The following is a 21,067-nucleotide window of genomic DNA, read 5'->3' on the forward strand; positions in this document are numbered from 1 at the left end:
ATTCTCTCCCTGTTACATATCAACTACCTCCACTAGTTTCTCTTTTATCTCTGAATCACTATTTCTTTCTCTAATATTCTGGTGTATCCTTATTCCATAATCTCCACCTCTCCATTCCTGTTACATAGCTTACATTGCTAAGGATTTGTAGTCCACTCGTATCTACTATCTTCTGGATGGTGTACCTTGTACAATCGCCCTTATTGTATGATGATTACAATAAACTAGGAATCAGAAGTAGGAACTAGAAATCAATAAACTAGGAATCAGAAAACCTGGGTTCTTGTTCTGGCTCAGGCACTTCATATTTATATGTGCTTGGGCAAGTGACATAAACCTCTTTAGACTTTCATTTCCTCATCTATTGAATGAGGAGATTGAACTAGATGAATGGCTTCTGTAGTCCCCTCCAACCATGTCTATGATGATAAGGAGGAGAAGGCTAAAGCCACTTAAACTCCCTGAATCTGTTTCCTCAACTGCAAAAGAAAAAGACTGAACTAGATAGTCTCTGCTACTTTCCAATTAAAACATTCTATGATTCTATAATAATATTCTAAGTCAAACTGATTTAGAAGAGAACATGGGTCTCTCTACCTAAAACACCTAAAACAGCTTCTCCCTCATCATCATTCTCCTCCCACAAGATGATCCTCCCACTTCATTGTGCTATACTACCTTTGAATTATGACACTATTCCTCCTCCTCAGGAGAATACAGGACATGGAAAAGGCCAAAAATAACTCAATGGAGACCAAAGTGACGGACTTCATTCTCTTGGGATTATCTCACCCACCAAATCTGAGGACCTTCCTCTTCCTGGTCTTCTTAGTCATTTACATCTTGACACAACTGGGGAACATGCTCATCCTGCTCACAGTCTGGGCTGACCCACAGCTCCATGTTCGCCCTATGTATATACTTCTGGGTGTCCTCTCCTTCCTAGATATGTGGCTATCTACAGTCATTGTTCCACGGATCATCATGAGCTTCACTCCTGCCAGTAAGGCTATTCAATTTGGAGCATGTGCAGCCCAGCTCTATTCTTTTCACTTCTTAGGAAGCACTCAGTGCTTCCTCTATACCTTGATGGCATATGACAGATACTTGGCAATATGCCGACCTCTGCACTACCCCGTGCTAATGAATGGACGTCTATGCACAATGCTTGTGGCTGGAGCATGGGTGGCTGGCTCTATCCATGGTGCTATCCAAGCTACCCTGACTTTCAGGTTGCCTTACTGTGGCCCCAATCAGGTAGATTACTTTTTCTGTGATATCCCTGCAGTACTGAGGCTAGCCTGTGCTGACACCACTATCAATGAGCTGGTGACCTTTGTAGATATTGGGGTGGTGGCTGCCAGCTGCTTCCTGCTGATCCTGCTTTCCTATGCAAATATTGTCTATGCCATCCTACAGATCCGTACAGCAGATGGGAGGAGAAAAGCCTTCTCCACCTGTGGCTCACACCTGACTGTGGTGACTGTATATTATGTCCCTTGCATATTTATCTACCTCCGACCTGGCTCCAAAAGCCCCCTGGATGGCGCAGTGGCTGTGTTTTACACAGTTGTCACCCCATTGTTGAACCCTCTAATTTACACACTGAGGAACAAAGAAGTAAAGTCAGCACTGAGAAAGCTAGCAGGGGGTGGAGGGGCCACTAAATAGAATAGATAGCTATCCCTAGCCATATTACTTTCTAGCTTCTCTATTTGTGAGAAATTTTTGAACTGTGAGTTAGTTCTTTTCTCATAGAATCTCATTTCTCCATAGAATCTCATAGAGTTTCTATTTATACTATAATTCTTTTGTATGCACATAGCTATTGGCATGTCTATTAAAATATGAACTCCTTGAGGACATGGACTATGTGTTTCCCTTTCTTTATATCCCAAAAACCTAGTACATAATGAGCACTTAATAAATACCTGTTGACAGACTGATAAGAGTTCAAGCCCAACCTGAAGCATTTGCTACAAGTGGTCATGCAGCTTTAGCTGGAATATTTCGAGTAACTGATATGTCATTGCCACACCAAGAAGCCCACCAAAAGCTCTAATTGTCAGGATGTTTTTTTTCCCTTTATTGAGTTTTAATCTGTTTCTCTACAGTTTACATATATTCACCTGAGTTCTGCCATAGGGGATCAAGCAGAACATTGCTAATCCCTCTTTGCCTTTTAAATACCTGAAGACAGTATAGTGCCTACTCCTACTCACAACAAAGTCCCCTGTTTTTTACTCAAAATATACTGAGTTCCTTGCATGCATGACATAGTTTCTAATCATTTCCTCATCCTGTTTGCCCTTCTCTGGTTGTATTGCAGTTTTTAATGTCCCTATTGAAATACAAGGAGGCTCAGTACCAAATAATGGTTGTGGACACTGTACTTTTATTATAGTAGTTTATGATCATCTTAGAGGGCCAGGTAGCACCCTGGATAGCATGCTAGACTTGGATTCAGGAACTCTTGAGGGAGGTCCATCCTTCTGAAGGAACTTCAACTCCAACCTCAGACATTTACTAACTGTTTGACCCTGAACGACTCAATTTCCCACTTTGCCTCAGTTTGCTTACCTGTAGAACAGAGGTAATAATAGCACCTATCTCCCAGGGTTCTTGTGAGGATCAAATGAGATAACATCTATAAAGTGCTTTGCGAATATTAAAACACTACATAAATGCTAGCTGCTATTATCATCTTAGCTTTTATTTTTCAAATCTGACGTACTTTTTTCTTTTAAATAGTATTTTAGGGCAACTAGGTGGCACAGCGGATAAAACACCAGCCCTGGATTCAGGAGGACCTGAGTTCAAATCTAGTCTCAGATATTTGACACTTACTAGTTGTGTGACCCTGAGCAAGTCACTTAACCCTCATCACCCAGCAAAAAAAAATAGTATTTTATTTTTTTCCAATTACATGTAAAAACAAATTTTAACATTAATTTTTAATAAAATTTTGAGTTCTAGATTTTCTCCCTCACACCCCAATCTTCCCTCCTCCCTAAGACAGTAAGTAATTTCATATAGGTTATATATGTGCAATCATGTAAAACATATTTTCATATTAGACATGTAGTGAAAGAAGAAACAGGCCAAAAAGGGGAAAAACACCAAAAAATAAAGTGAAATTATTATGCTTCAATCTGCATTCAGACTCCATCAGTTCTTTCTCTGGATGTAGAGAACATTTTCCAACATGGGTCTTTTGGAATTGTTGGCTTTTTTTTTCCAACTGAGACATCATATAGTTAACTCATACTGAACTTGAAGTTCACCTATGTCTGTTTTCATACTAAAATATTTTTCTCAGTAGTTGGGGGGAAGATATTTATACTCACATTTCATAGGGTTATTATGAGCAAAGTATTTTACACACTTTAAAATACTGTTTTGTGAGGAGGGTGTTTTTACTACTACTTCACCTCTGTGAAATAATTAATGCAAATATTATTATATCCATTTTAAAGATGAAGAAACCAAGACTCAGAGAAATGAAATTATTTACCCACAGGCATACACCTAGTAAGTGTCAGAGCTAGAATGAAGCCAGATGTTCTGACTCCAAGTCTGATATACTTATTCTTAGGGTATTAGAGTCAAAGATAAGAGTCCAGTCTCTGGCTATTCAAAATAAGTTATGCAAGGATAAGTTGAAGGACTGGAGATATTTTGCATGGAGAAGAGAAAATGTAAAGGGGGATTAACTTTCTTCAAGTATTTAAAGGGCTACAATGTGGCTGTGAAGGGGAAGGAGAGGGGAGGGGAACAATTAAACTTTCTCTTCCTGGTCCCAGAGCAATGAACAAAGGTCAGATTTAGGCTTGATATAAGGAAAACTTCCTAACAATTAGAGTCCTCGAAAGTTGAACAGGCTGCCTCAGTAAACAGTGGTTTTTTCTTTATGGGAGGTCTTCAAACAGAGGCTAGAGGGCCACTTGTCAGGGGACTCGATTGACATATGGGTTGGACAAGAATATCTCAGAACTTTGGGAAATCTGAGATTCTCTAATCTTATGAATAAGCTCAAGGTGCCTTATAAACTTTCATGGGGATGGAGAGAAAGAGAGAAGCAAAATCAACTTCTTTATTGGTGGAAGGTGAACATCAGAATTGATGATGAGTATGAGAAAATATACTGAGAAGCTTCCCAGATGCTGTAACTATTCCCTCCTGTGTACTATAAGTTTGAAACAAACAACTATTTGCCATTGCTCAAACCTTTTTCTATGCCAAGCATATGTTCTCCATCCTCGTACAACCTCCTGATGAAATACTATCATTCCCTTAAGGCAAGACCTAACTCAATTGTCTCCATAAAGTCAATGCTAAAACTCTCTGCCCCAGTTGGAAATTATCTATACCCTTTGTGGCTTTATGAATCCTGTATATTTTCACTATAATGCAATATAACATAACATAATATCATATAATAATATAGTATCTTATAATGTTTCATTCATTTAATTTCTCTTTTCCAAAATGTTCTGGAAGAACTCAGTAGTTCATAGGGACAATGAGATAGAATACCCCATTTATGATTGAGATTGATCTACCTGCAAAATCTTGTATGTGTGTTCAACATGTATACAGGTCCAATTTTAGTTAATATGCCATCAAGATTAAAAGCCTGAAGAAATCCAAGGATCAAATGATAAAACCATATAAGACTGGCAACTGCAAAGCAGATAAATGTGAATACAAAAAGCATACTCTGAAATATTCTCTTTGCTCAAGTCACACTAGACTATTTGGTGTCCCCTGGACATGTCCTGCATCTTCTACAAGAAGCCTCTTGTGGCCCCTCCTAATTCTAATGTTTCTATTTTTAAATTATTTCCTATATATTCTGTATATAGCATACTTATACATATTTCTTTGCTTGTTTTCTCTCCCATTAGATTTCAGAGTCTTTAAGGATAGGAACTTTCTTTTGCCTCTTTATCTCCAGTGCTTAGTACAGTCCCTTGCATATATTAGGTGCTTAATAAATGTTTACTGACTTACTGCATTTTCCTACCTCTGTGCCTTTGTTCACACTCTCTTCCATATGTTGGAATACCACTCACACTTAAAAGCCCAATTCAAATTCCACCTCTTCGATGGAGCTTTCCTTGATTTCCATAATTTTTTCTATCTCTGACCTCATAACACTTCTTTTCACTGCTCTTGTGCATGGTTTGTTTGTTTTTGTTTTTTGTTTTTTTTTTTAGTGAGGCAATTGGGGTTAAGTGACTTGCCCAGAGTCACACAGCTAGTAAGTGTTAAGTGTCTGAGGCCGGATTTGAACTCAGGTACTCCTGACTCCAGGGCCCATGCTCTATCCACTGCGCCATCTAGCTGTCCCTCTTGTACATGTTTAATGTATTTGGGAGAGAGGGAACAGGTTATAGCTATTTTGTATATGGTCCGTCACCCTCATGAATGATACATCTCATGAAGATAAGGATATACATCTTGTTTAATCTTTATATCTTCCCCAATGCAAAGCACATGACTTTCACATGTTAAGTGTTTAATAACTGTTGAATCAATCAACAGACATTTATTAAATGCCTTCTATAAGCCAATAAGGCAATGTTCTAGGTGCTAAGGGGAAGGGATCAATGACCAAAAAAATAAAAAATAAAAAAGACATAGTCCTTTGAAAGATAGTAAAATTGAATAAATGTAACACAGAATGACAATTAAGAATTAGTGAGTATACAGGCTATAGGAAAAGATTTTAAAAGTAATCAAGATGGGGGGCAGCTAGGTGGCGCAGTGGTAAAGCACCGGCCCTGGACTCAGGAGTACCTGGGTTCAAATCCAGCCTCAGACACTTGACACTTACTAGCTGTGTGACCCTGGGCAAGTCACTTAACCCCCATTGCCCCACAAAAAAAAAAAAGTAATCAAGATGGGGCAGCTAGGTGATGCAGTGGATAGAGCACCGGCCCTGGACTCAGGAGTACCTGAGTTCAAATCCAGCCTCAGACACTTAACACTTACTAGCTGTGTGACCCTGGGCAAGTCACTTAACCCCAATTGCCTCACCAAAAAAAAAGTAATCAAGATGATTTATTAATCTTAATGATGATGAAAACAATATTTGTATAACAGAGGCCATTCCATGGAGCTTGGGCTGAGTTGCCCTTTCTGGTTCTAGCCAACATCCTGCACTGTCTCAGTCCTTGAGTGAGATGGAGATGATAAATTCCTTGTTTCTAGCCATGCAGTGGTGACTCGGTGCTGAAAAATGTGGGTCTTTGAAATTATGAAGATTCTTTCATTAACTACTGAATGAGAGAAGCCAATGACTCCATGGACCTTTAAGAATAAAAAGACAGCTTCCAAATCAGTCTCTTGCTTCAACTCTCCCATGTGGCAAGTAGTACACTTTTTAGATTACCAAAGAGGAGGATGGAAGGAGGGAAGAGAAGTGAGGGGTACTGCTTCTCCCACATGCATCATGGACTCAAGTAGGATACTTTGCACCTATACCCCAGCTGCTTCTCCTTTGTATTTCCTTTTCTGAATAGATAATAAGATATTATTCTCCAGATGAATATATCCATCTTGAAGGCACCTTCAAGAGTTCAAGAGGATTATGGAGTGATGAAGCTGACTGGTGGTTGTAGGAGTTTCTTCACCAAAGATGAATGAGAACAACATGGAATTGTTTGAACAGTGAAAAGCAAGAATATAACTGCCTTATATTATGATGAGGTTAAGTACCAGCATCCCCTAAGAGTATAATAGTACTGTAATTATAAGTTGTTACTGAATCTTTTTTAAAATTGTCCTGTAAATGGACACAATGGGTACATTAGTCCATTTTGTGTCCATTAGCATTTCTTTTGTTTGAAGGAAATAAATAAATTCCCATACATAATTCATATTATACATTGAGTACTTTTCTACTCCACCAGTTTTAGAAGACCTTAACATGAGCCCAAAACTAAGCTTCGAATAATCAGTCCCCAAGGCATGAGGGTGAGGATTTAACTAGCAGAAAATTTTGAGAAAATGGAACCTAGGTTTAGAATGATCCTCTAATTGGAGATCAGGCTCCCCCCAGGGGTGAACTCAATTTGGATAGGTGCATAGGTCCAAAGCAGAGGATCACCTTAGAGAAAGGGAATGGACACAGAGCCCTATCCCACAGTGGGGGCGGCAGAACAAACTAATCATACTTAAAATATGAGTACGAGCTAGTGGAATATTCTAAAGGGACTACTACATTTGTACTGAAGAAATACTAGAAAGTTTTCCTACTACAAACAGGGGTAAAACAAGAATGCCCCCTCCCCTCTACATGAGTTGTCAGTCATAGAATTTCTTGCTATTTCCATAAAAGATAAAGTTATAAACATCAGGGGGAAAAGGAGACAAAATTATGCCTGGGGAGCAGCTGGATGGTGCAGTGGATGGAGCGCCGGCCCTGGAGTCAGGAGTACCTGAGTTCGGGTCCAGCCTCAGACACTTGGCACTTGCTGGCTGTGTGACCCTGGGCAAGTCACTTAACCCCAATTGCCTCACTAAAAAAAAAATCATGCCTGGGTTTCTATTCTAGCTCCAACATTTACAAACTTTGACTTTGGGCATGTCATTTCAGTTCTCTAAGCCTCCATTTTCTCATATTTAAAAGGGAACAATAATACTTTTATTCCCTACCTCACAGGATTGTTGTGAGCAAAGTACTTGTAAACAATGAAGAACTACATAAATTTTAATTTTTATTGTTATTTCTTAATAAAAAGTTCTTTTTCTCATGGGTCCTGTCTCCAGCTTTCACCATGCCCTAAAAGAAATAGAATCCCCACCCTGAGTCTCTTGTTGGGATAAAATCTAAATTTTCTTTCTTTAAATAAATAAGGAATTTAAGGAGAAAAGTTAAATAAAATAATATATAGAACAGTAAAGTCCTACTTTGATGCCTCAGAGATGATTCAGGATCCTCAAAGGTCACAGCAGTGAATGAAGTACAAGCTCTGGCAAGTCTTAACAGGTTGAAAAGAGTGAATGAGCTCTATGTCTATTATCTGAAAACCAGCCATCCTAAATTCAGAATAACTCATCACTAGAAGACTAGTCACCAGGTGACGATGGGTTTGGGGTGTGTTGGGGTATTTTTTTACTTTTTTGCTAAAGCATTTAATGTATACTGTTTACTAAAGATATCCATAGGTTGTGTTGGAAGGCCTTCCAGTCCCACTCTCTGCTATACCATGCTGTCTTTCACATAGTACTTCTATCAAAAGGTTTTGGTAAGGATCAAATTAGTTAACATATTATGTTTCATTAACATTAATTAATTTATTAGTCTAATAACCTATTATTACATATAATTTATATAATAAAGTATTTTATAAACTTTAAAGTACTATAGAAATGTCAGTCCAATAAGGACTTGCTTATACCAAACACCAGAGAGATAAGAGAAAGAATCGCATTTTATGTGATCAACCCTGCCACACAATCCAAGAAGAATGCTTAGGACTTGAGAAGTTTGAGGGAGAAATTAAGACATCTGATCAAGCTTCTAGATACATAGGAAAGATTCACTTAAGTAGAAAAAACAATGTCCATAAAAATGGGCACATGAAGACAGACACCTTGACCCAACCTATGACCAATGATATTGAACTCTTTGTAGAAGTAGGTTTTATGTTCCTAATTTCTCTCTCTCTCTTTTTTTTTTTTTTTGGTCAATCACCAGATTTTTTTCATTTTCATTCTTTTTTAAATAAACATTTTTATTTAAAGTTTTGAGTTCCAAATTCTGTCCCTCCCTCCTCCCTCGGGCAGTAAACAATCATATATAGGTTATATGTGTGCAATTGTGTAAAACATAACCATATTAGTAATTTTATATAAGAAGATTCAAATAAAAGAAAAAATGAAAGAAAGAAAATGAAAAATAGCATGCTTCAGTCTGTATTCAATCAGCATTGGTTGCTTCTCTGGAGGTGGATAGTATGCTTCATCTTTAGTCCTTTAGAATTGTTTTTGGGTCATTGTATTGCTTAGAATAGCTGTCATTCACAGTTCTTCATGAGACAATATTGCCATCACTGTGCACAACATTTTCCTGGTTCTGTTCACTTCACTATACATCAGTTCATGAAAGTCTTTCCAGGTTTTTTTTAAACTATCCTGCTTGTCATTTTTTGTAGCACAATATTATTACATTAGAATCATATACCACAGCTTGTTCAGCCATTCCCCAATTGTTGGTCATCCTTTTGATTTCCAATTTTTAGCCACCACAAAAAGAGATGCTATAAATATTTTTGTACAAATAGGTCCTTTTCCTTCTTTTGGATGTCTTTGGTATATAGACCTAGCAGTGATATTGCTGGATCAGAGAATATGCCGTTTTATAGCCCTTTGGGCATAGTTCTAAATTGCTCTCCAGAATGGTTGGGTGTTCCTAATTTCTAAACATCTTTTTTTAAGGCCAGAGTTTTGACAGAACCACAGCATGAGGGAGAAGCTTCAGAGTAGAGACAACCTGGTCAAGAGCTGCACTTGAACTATATAGAGAGAGTACCTCTGTCTCATATCATGACAATGAAACTCTGCAGTGTATGGTTGAGAAGCAATAGAGCAGGAAAGTTTTTCCCCTAGAAAGGGGGGAAAAGAAGGGCCAGTCAGTGCTGCCAGCTACTGGCTAGCTGTGCAGAACTGCAGAGTTCTGATTGTGGAGCTACACAGCAGGAAGAAAATAGGTACCAAGAGGGCATCTATTTGAATGGAAAAGTAAAGGTTGACACCACCTGTGGAAGGTTGCAGAGAGATGCAGGTGGAAAAATAATAAAGACCCCCTCCTGAGGACTGAGAACTGAAGCAAATTCCCCCTGATAATGAACTAGGAGAAGCAGCATTTGTTGGGAACCCTGCCTTCTAAATGTCTGTATAAGTCCTGTAAAAGGACTATTCACTGACAGATATTGATCTCTTTCATTAGCTCTATTTGTTTTCTCTGAACTGTTTTTTTTCCTTTGAGCTCTGTGAACTGTGCTTGCAAGGGAAGTGGTGAAAACAATGAAGGGTGTAATGTGGTGAAATTTCCATGTTTTCTGAGTTGAGAGAAATTAGTAAGAAATATGAGAAATACCCCCCAAAGGTTATGTTGGCCCTTTATATCACATACAAGCCTCTAGCATAGGGGTAACATAAGTGATATACAGAATATCAAGATTGTGTTATATGTATATGTGTGTGTGTGTATCCTCATGTGTGTGTGTGTGTGTATATGTGTGTACATATACACACATATATTTATATACTGGCATCACAAAATACTATATTACGAGACATATCTTATGTTTGCCAGGTATGGTTCTAGGCATCTCCCTTTTTTTTCAGGGTAATGAGGGTTAAGTGACTTGCCCAGAGTCACACAGCTAGTGCCTATCAAGTGTCTGAGGCAGAATTTGAACTCAGGTCCTCCTGAATCCAGGGCCAGTGCTCTATGCACTGTGCCACCTAGCTGCCCCAGGCATCTCCCTTTCTTTACCCCCTTCTCACCTCCCTTTTCCTAACCCATTCGATGGTACTGCACAGAAAAAAAAAAATCAGTGCCCAGAAAAAAATAGGTACCACAACAATGTCTCCCATTAGAATCAGAATTAGAAGTATAGAAAATATGCCTCATAAAGACAGGGACTCCTTTGTTTTTGTTTTTGTTTTTGTTTTTGTTTTTCCAGGGCCTAAAATTGTGCCTGGCACTTAGAAAGCACTTAACAAATTCTTGTTGACTAATTGGTATTCCTAAATACTCTAGAACCATCTCAATTTCAAGAAAAAAAAAACACGTTCAATAAGGCTGTTCAAAAGAAATATCCTTTGACCATATATCCTGATTTGGGCCTCATACAATATAATTATTGGGGGGGGGTTATTTTTGGTTTTGTTTTTTAGTGAGGCAATTGGGGTTAAGTGACTTGCCCAGGGTCACACAGCTAGTAAGTGTTAAGTGTCTGAGGCCGGATTTGAACTCAGGTACTCCTGACTCCAGGGCCGGTGCTCTATCCACTGCGCCATCTAGCTGCCCCAATATAATTATTATAATTATAATCAGCTGTAGGTACAGTTCAGATTTCTTCTTATTCTCCATGCCCCAGGAAGAGAATATGGCTCTGCTCATCCATGGTTAGCATAACATCAAGTAAAGTCAGCAAATATTTAAGTGCTTTCTATGTGCCTGGCACTGTGCTAAATGCAGGGGACTCAAAGAAAGACAAAAAAAAGTACCTGCTTTCAATGACCTTAGTCTAATGGGGGACAAGTTACCCTCAGAATGGAATGATGGAAGACTCTCCTATTTCTAGTCCAGTTGGCTATGTGCCTAAGTAAACCAGAAGCATGGGAGATATACCTGGCAACCATATGATGTTCACAAAATGGCTTACTCTACTTACCTCTTCATCATAGTGGCTTTGGGTGACCTCTAAAATCATCATAGCAATTAAATTCAGACAGACCATGCTTAGGGAGCCCACCACTGTCTGAAACCACCACTGGGGAGCCCTTCAAGATTCGGGGTAACTTCAAATATTCCCTAGCCAAAGGAGAAAAATTAAGCTGCATGACTTTGCATTACTAAGTCATTCCAAACTCATTAAGAAATAGGAAAATTCTATCATGAAAAATACCTACTGAGTAACACCAGGTAAATTAGATTTTCCCCTCTTCCTTTTTTCAAATAAATCATATTTAAGAAAAGGAAGCGGGGCAGCTAGGTGGCGCAGTGGATAAAAGCACCGGCCTTGGATTCAGAAAGACCTGAGTTCAAATTCTGCCTCAGACACTTGACACACTTACTAGCTGTGTGACTCTGGGCAAGTCACTTAACCCTCATTGCCCTGCAAGAAGAAGAAGAAGAAGAAGAAGAAGAAGAAGAAGAAGAAGAAGAAGAAGAAGAAGAAGAAGAAGAAGAAGAAGAAGAAGAAGAAAAGGAACCACCAAAATAAAAGATAAACAAGCCCTGTTAAGCCCCTGACACCTAGTATCCTGGGTATAGAATATAAATATTCCCCACAGCCTACTTTCTAAAAAACTCCATTAGTTTCTTACAATTTTCTAACCAATCATGTGGGACAATCACCCAAATCCCCAAGCTGGTGGTTTGAAGCCTCCTAATTGGCCTTCTAGATAATGGAGCAAATGACAGAACAAGGGAAAGACTTTCAACAACACCATCAACAAAAGCCATAGCCATTCTCCAGTTTACTGTGGAGCACAGATGTTGTTAAGTGGTACCCACAAATGAACCAGGAAATAATGGCCCCAATTTCACTGATTTGATCCTTTACTTCCTACACTGTGATCCCCCCCCCAGAGCTAATTAATTGGGCCTTAGCTCGTCCCATGGGATCCAAAAATGATTTTAAAATCGCTCCAGAAACACAATATATCAGGGATCCTTCTGTGTTCATGGTCTTAATATCTTTAGAATCTTGAAGTATCTGCCATTATCCTGTCCCATTGAACAGAACTGAACTTTGACTGCGGACTTGGTGCTTTATGAATCAGAGGGATTGAGAAGAAAGGAAAACCTCCTTGAATTCAACCACAGCCACTGATGACCACACAGTAAGTTTCCAGGAGATAGGCAGACGTTGTCCACAAACATCCATAACTATCTACATTTCCATATCTACCTCTGTATTTTCCCCATTTCTCTCACTCTCCTAGTCCCCCAGCAAAATGTCTTTCAAATATTCTACTTATTTCATTTGTGTAGGCTACCAATATCTTCTTATACTAGAATAATAACATTCTATTTCCCCATGTTTTCATTGGTTGCATCTTTTCTTGGTGATAGTGTCCTCAGGCTTGGGGTCCAGCAAGGCTTTAGCAATAACCACTGGCTAGAAACCCAGCAAGTGGGAATTTCATAGTCATTCAAATTCAGGGCAAGGACTGATTTTCTTGCCTTCCAAACCCCTAGCAAAGTACCCTGAGCATATCAATTGACAAGCATCAATGAATAACATTTATTAAACACCTACTATATGCCAGGCACTGTCCTAGGCACTGAAGATTCAAATACCAAGAATGAAAGAGAATCCTTATATAAAGAGATTATGTTCTAACATGATAGGTGTTTCATAAATGTCTAAAATTGAATAAGTGATCATTCAACATTTTGTCCTAGGTAAGTCTGCTCCCTGGTCCTTTGTTCCATTCTTAAAACAAGGTCGTTGGACTAAACCCATAAATAGATTTTGGCTACTTTAATATCTAATGTGAGAGACTTATTGAAATTCTTTTTTCTAATCCCCTTCCTCATATACATATATCACTATATAGCTTACAGGTACCATACCTATCTCATCCCACATTAAGCAATTGTTATTATATCCATTTTACAAATCTAGAGATTGAGGCTCAGAAAAATTAAGTGACTAGCCCAAGCCCATGACTTCTAATGATGGTGGATTACACCTTCAAGCATTTCTGCTCTTTGGTTAACTGGAAAAGAGCTAGTTTACATCAAAGGAATTTCCCATGGTCAGATGACTAATAAATGTCAGAACTGGCATATGGATCCAGTTGTTTCCATTTCAAATTCATTGCTTCTAGGGCACTACACTGCCTCTGTCCCCCTATAGGGCTTCTTGGATTCTGTCAGCCTACCAGTGAGCAACAAGGTTCTAATGGTTTAATAACTTAAAACAATGATTCTCAAACTTTTCAGTCTCAAGATCCCCTTATGTGCTTAAAAATTATTTAAGATTTCAAAGATTTTTGTTTATGTGAGTTATATCTATCCATATTTACCATATTAGAAATAAAAATATTTTAGTGGAATTAGGAAAATAGTTTTGACCTCATGGGTCCCCTGAAAAGGTCTTGAAGATCCCCAGAGGTCCCCAGACCACACTTTGAAAACCAGTGACTTGAAGTATTGTGTAGTACTACATTTTCTACATAAATCCAGCCTCAGATACCATGTGACCCTGGGCAAGTCATTTAACCCTTGTCAGCCTCAGTTTCCTCATCTATAAAACAGGGATATTAATCGCACCTACCTCCTAGAGTGGTTGTAAGGATAAAATGAAATAATACTTATAAGTCTCTTTGCAAACCTTAAATACTACATATTGTTATATTGCATGCTAATTATCATTACTGTTGCTTTTCTTTTGTGAATTTTATTCACTTTGGGATGAGCTGCACCATCCCTGGGGTAATATAAATTGAAGCAATTGCCTGGGGCACTGTACTTTGAAGGACTCCATGCTATTGGCACTGGGCAGTGACTAAAAGAGGCGGAAGCAGGGAACTCAAATAGTTTAAATCAACCATGACCAGTTCTCAACACTAAAAGTCAAACAGTGCTGGTAAGGACCTGAGGCTTATCAACATGTAATCAGCTCATCAACCACCCCCTATCACCAAGGCAGAACCAAGATTCTTAACCCCCTTACACACACACACACACACACACACACACACACACTCCTCAGGCTGTATGTTGCCCTTCTGTGATTCTTTTTCTCCCTTAAAGGCTCCAAATGGGTATTTTAACCTGAATCCCTTGTCTCAGGGGAAAGAGTACTGAACTGTGAATCAGAAGACCTGAGTGTGACTCTTGCCTTTTTCACAAACTACCTGCCTGACCTTAGACAAATTATTTCTCTTCTCTGGACCTCAGTTTCTCCATCTCTTAAATTAAGGTTTTGGACACTGGTCTGGCCAATGGCTCCTAACCTTGTCTACAAATATTCTCTAAGGTTTCACCCCACTCTAGTATTCACTCACTATCTGCAATTCCACCTGTATAAAAATGTTGGCGACATGGATCATTCAGTGTAATTTGCCTTGTCCTTATTCCCCCATTCCTATAAGAATGGCCGAGGGCGCCCAACTTCCTAGGGAAAGACCTAGATATTAGTATGTGTTCTATTATTGTTTGGGGGGGGGGGTAGGAAACAAAATATTGGCAGCTAGGTGGCACAGTGGATAGAGTGCTGGGCCTGAAGTCAAGAAGACTAATATTCATAAGTTCAAATCTGGCTTCAAACACTTACTAGCTGTGTGACTCTGGGCAAGTCACTTAACCCTGTTTGCCTCAGTTTCCTCGTGTGTAAAATTAGAAGAAATGGCAAACCACTACAGTGTCTTTACCACGAAAACCCCAAATGAGGTCACGAAGAATTGGAAATGATTGAACCACAAACTATTTGTTCTTTAACAAACAAATTATTTGTTCTTTCTATTTTGGTAGGCAGAGAGCAAGAAAGAGGTAAGACACTATGCCTTGTCTAGCTAATCTTGTACACTTTTGCCATGAAGATGGATTCCCAACAGATATTTTTGAAGACTATCACTTCTATGAAGTCTTTATCCAATAGAAAAATGGAATCCCTCACAGGTGCTGTTGATCCAGCAATGAAGATGAGGCTAGAAGACAGCTAAATGTGTCCCCATTCACATTTAATTTTGCTGCTGCATTGCTTGATTCCTCTCTAGGAATCCCCAACATTATTCTATCTAGGTCCCCCAAAATCCTGCTTACAAAATGCCTTTATCACAAAAACTAGCTCCTTCGGTGCATAAAAGAAGTTCATATCAACCTTTATAAATGATTGGGAAGAATGAAATTAAATAAAGGAAATAAAGGAAACTTAAACAGTATAGAATCCTACTTGACTGCTTCAAGTGTTAAGTAATATCTAGAACCTTAGAGATCAGATAATCCAAACACTTCTTTTTCAAAGTGAGGAAATTAAGACCCAAAGAGATAAAGTATTTTTGCCCAAGATCCCAAAGCAAGCAAATAGGATTCAATACAGGTCCTCTGACTCCATATTCAATGTGCTTTCAAAATTCTACTCAAGTGTCACCTCCTGCACATGGCCTTTCTTGATGCCCTTTCCCCAAACTGAAATTATATTTATATAAATACAAACAATTTTTATTTACTTATCTCTGTGCATGCTCCTTCCATTCTGGTAGAAGATAGGCTTTGTGAGGGCCAGAGAATTTCATTTTTGTCTTTGTATCAGCAGCATGTAGCACAGTAACTAACACATAGTAAATGCTTGTCAATTTGAATTTCCACTAGCACATAGAATCAGTACTTCAGTCTGTGTAGATGGCTACAGGCTCTCCCAAAACAAGGAAGAATAAAGTCAAGAAATGCTACCTCCTGGGACTGAAGTCAGCACATGATGGATGGATGGTATAGGATTAGTTTTTTCTGAAAATCTTCCCAGAAGTAACCTTTCCTAAAGTATGGTTTTAGTGATGGTTTCATAATATAAAGGTGTCTTTCATTGGGCAGCAGGAGGCAGGCAAATTCAATTGCAATTGGAGAAATCCAATTCTTAAACTTGGGCATTTTCACATATTGGAAAAAATGTAACCAGGGATATTGAGGGAGATGGGTGGAGACCTTCATGAAACTTAAAGAATGATCTTAACAGATGCATGAGACTTTTTTACCAGAGGAATGTCTTCTTTCTGGGTGATTTAATCATTTTATTGATAAGTTCAGCAGGTTATTAGTAAAAGGATGTTCATTTGGCTGTTTCAGACCAAAAGACCAGAAATGTCTTTTAAACTGAGTTTTGCTCTACAAGCTATAGATGATTAGAGAATTACCATGCAATTAACAAAGCAAGATCTTATATTCTTTATGCCTTTCAGACAACTATACAATTGAAAATATAGTTTTCTATAGAAAATCCTTTCCTAAATCCTGCCACTTCCTTTTTTTATCAAAAATATACTTGATACTGGCAGCTAGGTGGCGCAGTGGATAGAGTACCAACCCTGGAGTCAGGAGGACCTGAATTCAAATCCAGCCTCAGACACTTGACACTTACTAGCTGTGTGACCCTGGGCAAGTCACTTAACCCCAATTGCCTCACAAAAAATAATAATAGGGGCAGCTAGGTGGCGCAGTGGATAGAGCACCAGCCCTGGATTCAGGAGGACCTGAGTTCAGGTCTGGCCTCAGACACTTAACACTTACTAGCTGTGTGACCCTGGGCAAGTCACTTAACCCCAATTGCCCTGCAAAACAAAAAAACAAAAAAAAACCAAAAAAAAAATAATAATAATAATAATAATGCACTTGATAAATACAGAGACCATCAGTATAAAGATGTGAGAGTATAAATGTTACATTGCTATAGTTGTCTTTTGGGTTTCTTTTGTTGAATAATAATATCATCTTTGACTTTTCCCTTCTGTTGTCTTCCTCTCTCTCACCTATTTTATAAAACTATCCTTAAATGCTTTCAAAATTATAGCACTTCCAAGTAATTACTAAAAGTCACATAAAGCACTGGCCCTGGAGTCAGGAAGATGTGAGTTCAAATCCGGCCTCAGACACTTAACACTTGCTAGCTATGTGACCCTAGGCAAGTCACTTAACCCCAATTGTCTCACCAAAAAAAAAAAAAAAGAAAAGAAAAGTCACATAAAAGATTCTACAGAGATTTCCTTTGTGTCTACTTGGTGTAGAACAGATCTACTTCCCAACTTTAAATTCTAGAATCTCATTTCTACTTTTAGGTGGTATGACTCAAATAAGGTGGTTCCACAGTGACAGATGATTCTGCTTGATCTCCTACAACTGGAACTTGTAGTTTCCTATTAACCAAGATATAGCCAATTTTATTTCTTTTATTTGTGAGACTGTTTGGTGCTCACCAAGTCTAGCATTTCTGACTCTTCTAAAAGAGAATATTCATGATATCTAAGCATGAGCCTTCTAATTAATCTATAAACATTTGTCCTTTTTCATTTGTCAAACCTGAGCAATATTTTCCAATGTGCTTTTTACCTTCCTCCTCTGTGCCCACCTGCACATTGAAGTCATTGAGTATCAAAGTTTGCTTTTATTTACTTGGAAGTTAATGGGCAGTTCTTCAAAGGTTTTCTCTACTGCTCCATCCTCTAAAACAGATGTTGGTATCTAAGTTGCAAATAGATGGCACAGTGCTGGACCTTGAGTCAGGAAGAGGTTAGTTCAAATACAGCCTCCAACATTTACCAGCTAGCTGTGTGATCCTGAGCAAGCCATTTAAACTCTGTCTGCCTGAGTTTCTTCATCTGTAACAGGAAAATAATAACAGTACCTACCTCTCAGGATGGTCAGGAGGGTAACATGAAATAATAACATTTGCAAAGCATTTTGCAAATCTTAAAGCATAATATAATGCTAGCCATCATCATTGGGTGTTATTTTTGCTTATACTCACCATAAGCACAAGATTGTCCCCTGATTTTAAGGACACAATTAAATCAGATCCTTTGTTTATATTTTCAATCTCTGAGCCAACCTTTAATTTACTATCTTTACCAAACCATTTGTCTACTGGTTCAATTATCATGGGAATGTCAATTTTGATGTTCACAGTATGTCATTGGACATTTTCATATTCTTTGACATTGCAGAAAGATCTCATATATAAAGTGTCAAAATTAAATTTATATTTATAGATGGTCTAAACATCTTCTGCCTCCATTTGTCATCACTGTATCACCATCACTGTGGAAGCAAAAGGGAGGTCACACAGCACTAGGGGATTTTTTTGTCAGCGAGTTGACCTTGCCAAACAATTCATCACTTAGTGCTCGACCAGCTAGTGGTGAACATCTCCATATTTAGCCAGAGTGGGCCTTGGCCAGCAGGCTCAATCATTCAGAAATATACACAAATCCTTTCTAGCATCATAGAGTTTACCAGAATTTACGTTCTGTTTATGCAACTTTCAAGAACCCAGTCTCTCCTCCACATTATAAGATATTAGGATAGTATTTTTTAGAGGAAAAATAGAATCAACTCACATTTATAAAAGCTTTAATGTCAATCAGTCAATAAACATTTATTAAACACCTAATAAATGTGTTAACCACTGAGCTAAACACTGGGAGTTTTATATAATGTTTTATGTAATGTTTTCCTCACAACAACTTTGGGAGTCACTTAATATTAGTATCATTATCCCCATTTTACAGACAATAAAACCAAAACTCAGAATGTTTGAAGTGAGTTGCCCAGAGTCACACAGCTAGTAAAGGTTGAAGCTGGGACTTGAACCTTGGTCTTTCTAATTCCAAGATCACTGACATTTCCACTCCACCACATTCTGCTCACCAGAAAGTCATATGCCTCATTGCAAATGGAAAAATTGTTGTTTTAGTTTTATCAGTCAATTATTTGCATTATAATGAACCAAAGCCCAAGGGTCTCAAAATGCTCATCTGACATTTGAGGAACCAACCTTACTAAATAAATTTAGAGAGGTGTAACATCAGGAAGTTGTCCACCAGCTACAGAAACTCACAATGAACATCTCCAAAGGAATAGAGGGAGTTTGTAGTGTGTGTGAATGGAGCAAGTACCCATACTGACAAAATCAAATCCTTGAAGTTTTTAATTGAAATAAGGAAAAGCCCTATTCTTAGGCAAAGTAATTCTAAAAATATTCCCTAAAGAATATTGTTTTCTTCCTGCTTATTATTTCTCTGTCTAAGAGAAGACACAAACTTCCCCTTTAAAGTTTCCATCCTTATATTGTAATCTCTTTCTCTGGTTGTTCCTCACCTCCAAATGAGTAATTTGATATTGCAACCTACTGCCATCTTTCTCTAATTCCTCTTCATCTCCAGCTTTGCTATATGTCTTGGTCATTCTCCAGGTGAGACCACTCCAGAGGATGGAAAGAACTAACAGCACTCAATTGACAGAGTTCATCCTGACAGGGATTCCATACCCACCCAGGCTAAGGACATTTCTCTTTTTATTCTTCCTTGTCATCTACATTCTGACACAAATGGGCAATCTACTCATCTTCCTCACAGTCTGTATTGACCCCCAACTCCATGCCCGCCCTATGTATATCTTCCTTGGTGTCCTGTCCATCATTGACATGGGAATCTCTTCCATCATTGTTCCACGGCTCATAATGAACTTCACTGCTGGGATTAAGCCTATCTCATTTGGTGGGTGTGTAGCTCAGCTCTATTTCTACCACTTCCTGGGCAGCAGTCAATGCTTCCTTTACACCCTGATGGCCTATGACAGGTACTTGGCCATATGCCGACCCCTGCACTACCCTGTACTAATGACCTTGAAGCTATGTTCCTTAATGGTAAGTGGAGCGTGGATAGCTGGTTCTATCCATGGTGCTATCCAGGCCATACTCACTTTCCGCTTACCATACTGTGGTCCCAACCAGGTAAATTATTTTTTCTGTGACATCCCTGCAGTGCTAAGGCTGGCCTGTGCTGACACAACCATTAATGAGCTGGTGACTTTTGTGGACATTGGAGTGGTGGTTGCCAGTTGCTTCTCTCTAATCCTGCTCTCCTACATACATATAATCCGAGCTATTTTAAGTATCCGAACAGCTGATGGGAGACGCCGGGCATTCTCCACCTGTGGAGCCCATGTAACTGTGGTCACAATTTACTATGTGCCCTGTGCCTTCATCTACCTGAGACCAGAAGCCAATAGCCCCCTAGATGGAGCAGCTGCTCTCTTCCCCACAGCTATCACTCCTTTCCTTAATCCCCTGATCTATACTCTGAGAAACCAGGAGGTAAAGTTAGCCCTGAAGCGAATGGTAGGAGACCGAAGGGGTATGAGTAAGAACTAAATGATTCTGTCCTGCTTGAGACTCACACATATTTCAAAGATTTGAGTATTAAGTGTTAGTGAATTTATTGAAGATAAACATTCCAATACAGAATCAGAAACCTAAGAGACACTAGTTTTGGTTTAAAAGGAATGAAATAAACATTTTCAGCTTTAAGCAAAATTGCCTCTCCTGTTGTTTTCATATTGTTCAATAAATGGCATTAGAATATAGTGTTTGGTCAGTGTACTTAATAGCCAGTTTAACAACCATGTAGTGGGGCAGCTAGGTGGCGCAGTGGATAGAGCACCAGCCCTGGAGTCAGGAGTACCTGAGTTCAAATCCAGCCTCAGACACTTAACACTTACTAGCTGTGTGACCCTGGGCAAGTCACTTAACCCCAATTGCCTCACTTAAAAAAAAAATGTAATGATCTTTGGGGAAAAAAGTTCTTTGAGAAATCATTTATA

At 38.7% G+C, this 21,067-nt stretch overlaps 2 protein-coding genes across 2 annotated transcripts; both read left to right on the forward strand.

Annotated features, from left to right (window-relative positions):
• The first annotated feature begins 723 nt into the window (after positions 1–723).
• Positions 724–1,671, forward strand: LOC122738481 (olfactory receptor 10G2-like). The gene has a single exon (XM_043980499.1). It carries the CDS (start codon positions 724–726, stop codon positions 1,669–1,671), a length of 948 nt encoding a protein of 315 aa, XP_043836434.1.
• A 16,969-nt stretch (positions 1,672–18,640) lies between these two features.
• On the forward strand, positions 18,641–20,618 carry LOC122738482 (olfactory receptor 10G3). The gene is made up of 2 exons (XM_043980500.1): positions 18,641–18,656; positions 19,669–20,618. Exon 2 carries the CDS (start codon positions 19,677–19,679, stop codon positions 20,616–20,618), a length of 942 nt encoding a protein of 313 aa, XP_043836435.1. The 5' UTR covers positions 18,641–18,656; positions 19,669–19,676.
• Positions 20,619–21,067: the final 449 nt, after the last annotated feature.

The sequence above is a fragment of the Dromiciops gliroides genome, chromosome 2 (genome assembly GCF_019393635.1).
Source record: "Dromiciops gliroides isolate mDroGli1 chromosome 2, mDroGli1.pri, whole genome shotgun sequence".
NCBI classification, from domain to species: domain Eukaryota; kingdom Metazoa; phylum Chordata; class Mammalia; order Microbiotheria; family Microbiotheriidae; genus Dromiciops; species Dromiciops gliroides.